The sequence below is a fragment of the Microchirus variegatus genome (assembly GCF_963457635.1).
Source record: "Microchirus variegatus genome assembly, chromosome: 5".
Classification (NCBI taxonomy): Eukaryota; Metazoa; Chordata; class Actinopteri; order Pleuronectiformes; family Soleidae; genus Microchirus; species Microchirus variegatus.
The window spans coordinates 36,760,885-36,768,861 of record NC_139806.1 but is presented as its reverse complement, the minus strand read 5'-3'; the positions used below and the strand labels follow the sequence as shown (position 1 = coordinate 36,768,861).

Below are 7,977 nucleotides of genomic sequence, written 5' to 3'. Positions count from 1 at the left end.
GGTCCTTAATCTTCAACCTCATTTTCTGGTTAATGTGTTTGTTATACACCAGAACACCAAAGCAAATTGTTTGTTTATAACAATCATAAATCTGAATTTGATTCTGATTGAATTCCGGAAAGTGTAAGTTTGCTAGCTCTTCTTTGCAGCGTGTCTTCAAAATGAATGTTTAAATGATGTAAACATGATTTGATTTTAATAAAATGTAATTTGTTTCTTCCTTCATCCTTGTATTTTTATGACTACTTGGCAAAGAAGTTGACATAATGTAAACAGAAATCTACGTTATGCCATCAAACAATCATTTTCAAGCTTTCCTCTTCAGTTACTTTCATCTGAAGAATTCAAACAACTTTCAAAATGGAAACAAATACAAGAAAAAGGTCAAGAGGTTCATCATCACACTGTACGTCCATTCAGAGCTGTTTGAATGTACATGTTTTCAGTTACTTGTTGAGATCATCACAGTGATATTTGCTGTTCTTTCTCTGTTTCTTAAATTAGCATGATCCCCTCAGGTCATGCTGTTTTCCCCCAGTAGAAAAATAAAGAAATACTGTTATTAACAATAATAGTAACATAATTTTCCCATCTTAAAAGTAAGAGATACTGTAAACGTTTTGCTGCATTTTCAGTAAAAACAGATGTGTTTATTCTTTTATTTTAGCCAGTTTATCTATTTCTCATGCTCTTATCACTCTTAATTTATTGTTGATAACTTTTATAGTTTATTATGAATTACTTGTTTTAAGTAGTTTTGAAAGAAACTGACTCATTTCTCATATAGAAATGATTCATTTGTCAAATAGGTATAAAAGGTTTTTCTCTGTTTATCAGTGTAAATTAAATATAATTTGTCCTTCAATTGAAAATAATAATAAAAAAAGGATGGATTGACTTCCTGTGAAATCAGCGCTGAACATCTTTGCAGAGACGCCACGTCTGATCAAGATAATGGTTAAATTAAGAGTCTATCTTTAAAAGCAGTGGAACAATGTGTGGTAACCAACTGTGCTTTTTCACATCTTTAAACATTTACATTACCATGGGCAGCAGGCTGTGGCTATTTACATGCAAGAAAGGAGCGTTTGTGTCATTGAAGAACACATTGTGTGCTAACTAATATAAAGTGGAGGCATGTGACGAGGAGCCTCGTGTGTTTGCTGGGATTGACTCACCTCCAGCTGAATTCCCTTTGCCCTTTTTGGAACTCATCAAGGGTGAAACACTGTTAACGGAGAGAACAAGGAGCTTCTATTCATCCAATAAAAGGCAAAACCCAGATATAAATCAGATTTGAATTTATCCTGATTCAAGTCGAGCAGCAAATTGTTCTACTTGTCTTATGACTGCTTGTGAGATCACTGTCCTTTGCTGTCTCTCACATACAATACACACAGAGACACACACACACACACTCACACACACACTTGTAAATGTATTGCTAATGAATAATTCAAGGAAACCAACAACAGATTAATGAAAACATTGAATTATTGAGAAAAAAAACAGTTCAGGAAGCTGGAGTTTCTACTGAACGTCATCCCAAAAATGCATTTACAGTTTTTCTCAGTCGCGTTGGTGCTTTTCTCACATCACAGCAGTCAGTGCATTTCTCAAAACAATTAGTTAAAAACTACAGTGAAGTTACACATTGCTGTAGTTTGGGGAGTAAGTGAGATATTATGAGATGTTGGATTACTGTCCAATACTCACATACCTGTTCTCCCTACGAAATGTTTGAATGATTGAATTCACAGTGGTTCTTCCAACATTTGGTTTCACCCTCTGACCTGATTGACAACATGGTCCATAACTGTAGCTCTAAATTCATTAGGAATCTGCCTCTGTATTTGGTCTCTTCTCCCTCTTCCCCTTCCTCCCCCCATCCTCACCCCTCTTCCACGATGCTGAATTTCCATTTCTGTGTCACAGAGTTGTAGAAATGTTTCACACTATGTCCTGCTCGGTTCATATATGTTTGTCAAGTGAGGGTTCATGGGATTCATCCCTGAGTGACTATGAACACGTGGCTTGTCGTTGGTTACAACTAATACTTCACACATCTCCACATCACCTTAGAGAACTTAAAGGTGAAGTAAGTAGTTTATAGTGCCATCTAGAGGAGAGGCTGACATTTACAACAAAGAACTGCTCCTCTGCTCACCCCCTCCCTTCCCTGAGCGCTACGGTGTCCTCAGAGGGTCAAATGTCGTCCTCGTCGTCTTTCTCCGTGTCAGCAGATGAGGTTCTTGTATTTATTCAGATGTCTTTTGTATATCGTATTAGCTCCGTCAGTGGAGGCGGGACTTCTGCTACAAGTAAAGAGACGCTTGATTTGTTCTCTCGCGTTTGTCCTTACAGGCTCCCGTAGAAACATGGCGTCTCTCTGCTAACAGTGGCTATGCAACCGCGGCCCGCGACCATGTTGTTTTACATGACTTTTTAAATCATTACGAAAATGAAACAAAAACTATTATACAGCGACTAGACAATGCAGGAGCACATAATATGTATAAAAAAGTGGATTTTGGGTTATATAAACCCATAAATACTACACAGTGTCCCTTTAAAGAAACATTTTGAAGAGTTTGATCACCTAAGTTGTACCTAGTAGTACAATATATAAACTTAGTGGGATATTAAAGATTGACGTAGGTTTATTTTTCAGTGATGGAAATTAAAAATCTCACAAATGATATAGAGTTTCACATAAACAAAAACAATCTGAATGTCAGGGGCATGTGAAGAGATGTTCTTTGTAAAGTGGGTGAACAAGCCATATGTATATGCTGACCTCCAGTGGCTGAAGTTCTTGTTTTGCAGCAGCATTGTAGAAATGTATTTACACTGCAGAGGCTTGTTTATACTCGCACCGTCTGTGGAGCCCCGCGCCACGGCGTCGTACGACCATACAAGTGTGTACGGAGGCGTTTATACTCGGCACGTTGTTCGTTGCAGTATTCGCCGCAACGGCAGAGGGCGTACAACCAAGATATTCAACTTGTACTGCCGGTAAACATCTGCTGCCTAGCAACAGAAGTAAACAACAACTATTCGCATATCAATTACATTGGTCTCAAAATGACTGTCGTCGCTGCCAAACTATAAATACGTCATATCTTAACACACACAGCACATGTTTAGACTCTAAATGGACAATTTCTCGCCTCAAATGATCTTAAAACTGCGTTCCGTGACACAGAAAAGTGAGAAACGGCCACTGTTTCAACAACAACAGTCTTTCTCTCTCTTTCTCGCTCAGACGCCATTGCTCACTGTAGCCTGAAGCACAACAACCTTGCGCAGCGACCCCTACTGATCGGGCGGGAAATTGCAGCGCGTATCCGTCACCACGACGCAGAAGTATGAAGGCTCGAGTGGTCTCCGTGGTGACGCGGTCGGATAACGCATTACGCAGTCGGAGAAGTATAATGTGGCCTTAAGGGCCCTAAAAACGCCTGAGGCCCTAGCCCAGAGCATGTAACGCAATATTGAAATTAAGATATCACGTCCATTTTACCAATGAATAAACATTGTGGATAATCATTTTCCACAGCATTAACCATTCTAATGACACAACATAATGAGATATCTTTACATTCTGATTATTTTCTGATTATTTATTTTGAAAACCGGATGCAAGTAACGCCGCACATCACCTCGTTTCGTTTCAATGTATTAAACATGATGACTACGACACGTGAGGATTCCGTGTTTCCTAATCCGCTTTTTTACTGATGATAAACGGAGAGTGACGGACAGATAAACCGCAGTCGGAGTAACTCAAGCATCTGAGCCCCGGGTTAGTGCAGCTTCAGTCTTATTTTGAAAGGATCAAAGCAACACAACAACATCCGGGTTATACCAACATCGCTGCATCATGGCGAACACCGACAGGATGACCGTGGATGGAGGAGACATGAGATATGCTGAATATACTTTAAACTCAAGGACAAACAGCGACGCAGCGATAGACAAGAGACTCGTGAGTGTCTACTTTAATACTGTCAACATTTGTGGAGTCTGTTGAACTAAAGCGTCGCGTGTTTTATCGACTAAAATTTGTGTGAGTTAACCTCTGTGACGTAAGATGATGTAACTACCTGTCAGTGATCTCGTTATGCATCAGAACCAGAGTAGTATGATAATATGATAAACCCTGTTAACATTCAATAGATAATCTGGATTAATATTACAGAGAGTTAGTCAAACTGAACATTCCACACATCCACAATGACATTAATATTATTCTCAAACTGATTCTTCCGAGGACATATGACGGAACTTATTCCATTCATTTAAAGCGGAACTAGACCGGAAGTTCCTATTAACGCTGTTTTTTAGTGTGTATCTGCGTCATTACCTTGTTTATGAAGCCCTGAAGGTTCTAAACCATGGGTGTCAAACTCTGGCCCGCGGGCCAAATTTGGCCCGCCGTGTAATTTCATTTGGCCCTTGAGGCAATATCAAATAAACATTAGAGCTGGCCCGCCGGTATTATACAGCGGCACCGCTGCTGTAACACTGCATTCACCGCTAATACTACAAATCCCATAATGCTCTAATATAAGCGTTGCTTGTTCCATATTCAGTGTTAAAGCAAATCAGTGTAGCAAACTGAGCAATAATTAACGTTTTATTCATGCACTTTCTCTTGCTACTTCAAGGCTTGAATGTTTGATTCATTCATTATTGTTATTTTATTTTCAAATGTATTATTAGCCTGTGGAAAAAGTTTATTTTGATATTTACCTCAGAAGGCTGCAAATAGAAAAGAGGCATTCAATTTTTATCCATCCATTTTCTACCGCTTATCCTGTATTTAGGGTGCATTCAATTTTTATTTAAATCTTATTTGATATGCCATTGATATTTTTTAATTATTATTATTATTATTTGAAACTCGATTTGCATGTCACTATAAAGTTATATAAGCCTTGCTTGTTCAATATTCAATGCAAAACTTGTTTGGGTCCCTATTAAAAGGTTAATTTGTTCAACCTTGGCCCGCGGCTTTGTTCAGTTTTAAATTTTGGCCCACTCTGTATTTGAGTTTGACACCCCTGTGCTAAACAAACAGTTCAGTCACTGCTGAGAACACTGTGTTTTATTGTAATCTCGGGCTCAACGAGATCTCTGAAAATCCCGTAATAGTTACGTAAACAGTGGTTCTTCTGAACAGCAGATCCTCCTGCTCCGGGCACTAGTCCGGGCACATCCGGTTGCGTACATTGAACCACAGAAGAAGAATAACGTCCGTTGTGGAGGTGTTTCACGAGCAACAGTGTCTTCTGACTCTGGGTCTGACTCTGGGTCAAAGGTCGTCAAAAGGACTGAGGCGGGGAGTCGTGAAGAAGCTATTTTTAAACACTGTTAAAACAATGTTTTGATAATGAGGAGCAGTGCATCCACTGTTCCAGAGGGGGGCGCTGCGCTTCTGAGAACGGATGTGCTGGATAGTACTGGCCAATCACAAGACTTTGTCTTCTGGGGGTGAAAGTTCACTCTGAAATCTCGCAGCAAAAAAACAGCGTCAGAAAAGAGGATTTCTATCGACTCGTTTACAGCAACTAGGAGGTTTTTGACCATAAAAACAAGTTAATGTATGTAAGTAGACCTCCATAACTAACATATATGTGCAACAGGACCACTCTATGTGAGCTTTAAATGTCTTTATTGTCGTTGTAAGATATTCAATATTCAGAAGAATCATCATCGGAAAATTCTTTACAAGAAGTATCTCCCAGATTAAAACATTATTGTGCAAATAATCATGGAACGTAGTTCAGAATGTCCAATGTTCAGGAGAACTCGGCTGTTGACATAACACAGTGGTTTAAAGGTGCATTATGTAATAAATCATAAAATCCTCCTAATATGTCACAGAGACTCAGGAATAATGTTCATATAACAAACTGAACTCACCAACAACCAAAATATTTGCATTAAAAAAAATATTTTGCAGACTGCAAATCGTGTTTACGTTTTGAAATCATGCTTTTGCATGTGGCGCCACCTACCGCCATCTACCAATCATTGCAGTAAGTAGAGTCTCAGCTGCCGAGCAAACACGGGTTGCCAGTTACGTCAGAAAACGAAACCTAAAAGACCTCTGTGTTCTGAATTTGAATGTAGTAACTGTTTTTGGCCACATTCTTACATATGGCACCTTTAAATGTTTTGCTGACAGGGAGGAACTCTGATAGCTGTTGGACTTGGTGTAGCTGCTGCAGGATTTGCAGGTAACAATTACTAAATATTATTGTAAGTACTAATAACACTGCATTGGTATTGTTTACACACTTTCTTAGCAAGTTAATGATAAAGCGATTATTTGACAAAATAATCAACACAAACACCTCTGAAAATGATGATTAGCTGCAGCCGTCACTACTGTTTGATTGATTCAATGGATTGAAACTAATTGTTTGAATGTGTCCTCACACAGGCCGATATGCGTTTCAGCTGTGGAAACCTCTTGGACAGGTCTTCTCCCAAACTGTGAAGAACATGCCCTCATCGGTGAGTAATTAATTAACCTCTTATTCCACTTGTGTCCTTATATTCAGCCTTTTTCTGCATCATACATATCCAGTCTTTTATTATAAAATGTAGTTCTGTATTTCTGAGACCTCCACATAGGTTGGGCCCTACTTCCCTGACAATCAAATGTAATGCTCCTCTGTCTACTTAGGCTTTCTCATCATATTACAAAGGAGGTTTTGAGCAGAAGATGTCCAAACGAGAGGCCAGCCTCATTCTTGGCATCAGGTAATACCATGTGCTGTAGTTATTACTTCTCTGGGTGGTTAAGGATATTTCCTCTTACATAAATGTGTTTTATATCCAGCCCAACCAGCACTAGACCCAAGGTACGTGAGGCCCATCGGAGGATCATGGTCTTGAACCATCCAGATAAAGGTAAGCTGCAAATATGAATCATTCCCACGTTGCATTAACCACTTAATGTTTTCTCAAAATGTGTCTGTGCTCAAATAGAAACAGCTGAAGTAACTGATGGAGCCTTGTATGTACATGTTTTAGTCATTTAGTCTTTTAAAATGATTTTCTTATCATTATTTAATTATTCACTCACCTGACACGTGTAGGCTGTAATTTAAGAACATGCTTTACACGAGAAGAACACAATATACAAAGTAACATAGGGACTGTAGCTCAAACAGAACGTAGGTTTATATACAGTATATACAGCTAATTAGCCTAGTCTTGGTAATAGATGTGACTTAAAGTCAAGTGTGTGTGTGTGTGTGTGTGTAGGTGGGTCACCATATATGGCTGCTAAGATCAATGAAGCCAAAGACCTTTTGGACAAGGAGACGCGGCGATGACCTGCACTGTTGCCACTCTAAAGACTATTACTTCATGCGTAATCTCATCACTGTTGAATATCTTCATCAATATGGAAACCACACACACGGACCATACCACACACCTGGATAACTGTGACCACTCAGGCTCCTGGAAGACGACAAGAAACGCTCTACAAAGATTTGTGGTGAAATGTCTATCATGCCTGCTTCTCGTGCTCATGTCATCGGTTGAAGGACTTTAACTGGTAATGGATTTTCTTTTTTTTTTACATTGCTGTATTGAAAGTGATCATTGTCAGTGTGATATTCCTAATAAAGTGATCAATGTCAGTATGGTGTTCACTGTTCCTGATAACATCCCCCCAATCATGACAGTGTAGCTTTTCCTAAAAGAGCCAATGAGTGTTTGTGTTTCTAACAATAACGTTAGATGTTTGTCTTATAAAGCTTTTATCACATTACCACTAGGTGGCGCTGTGACTATGGCTGAATATTGGTGTTAGGTGTCTCCAAGGTAGAGGACGCTAGATTTGAAATTTGGGAAAGACTCATTGTACATAGGTGTGTCTTTGTGCTGGGACTGTACTTAACTTCCTGCTCCATTGGAAAACTTAAAAATTCACAAACATCATTTGACCAAAAC

General features: G+C 39.1%; 1 protein-coding gene across 1 annotated transcript; it reads left to right on the top strand.

Moving 5' to 3' along the window:
- Positions 1-3,883: 3,883 nt before the first annotated feature.
- Positions 3,884-7,562, top strand: dnajc15 (DnaJ (Hsp40) homolog, subfamily C, member 15; the record flags this gene model as incomplete). Its single annotated transcript, XM_083889087.1, has 6 exons — positions 3,884-3,988; positions 6,194-6,245; positions 6,452-6,525; positions 6,698-6,774; positions 6,854-6,924; positions 7,282-7,562. The coding sequence occupies 6 exons, from the start codon at positions 3,884-3,886 to the stop codon at positions 7,350-7,352; spliced, it is 450 nt and encodes a 149-aa protein (XP_083745213.1). The 3' UTR covers positions 7,353-7,562.
- Positions 7,563-7,977: the final 415 nt, after the last annotated feature.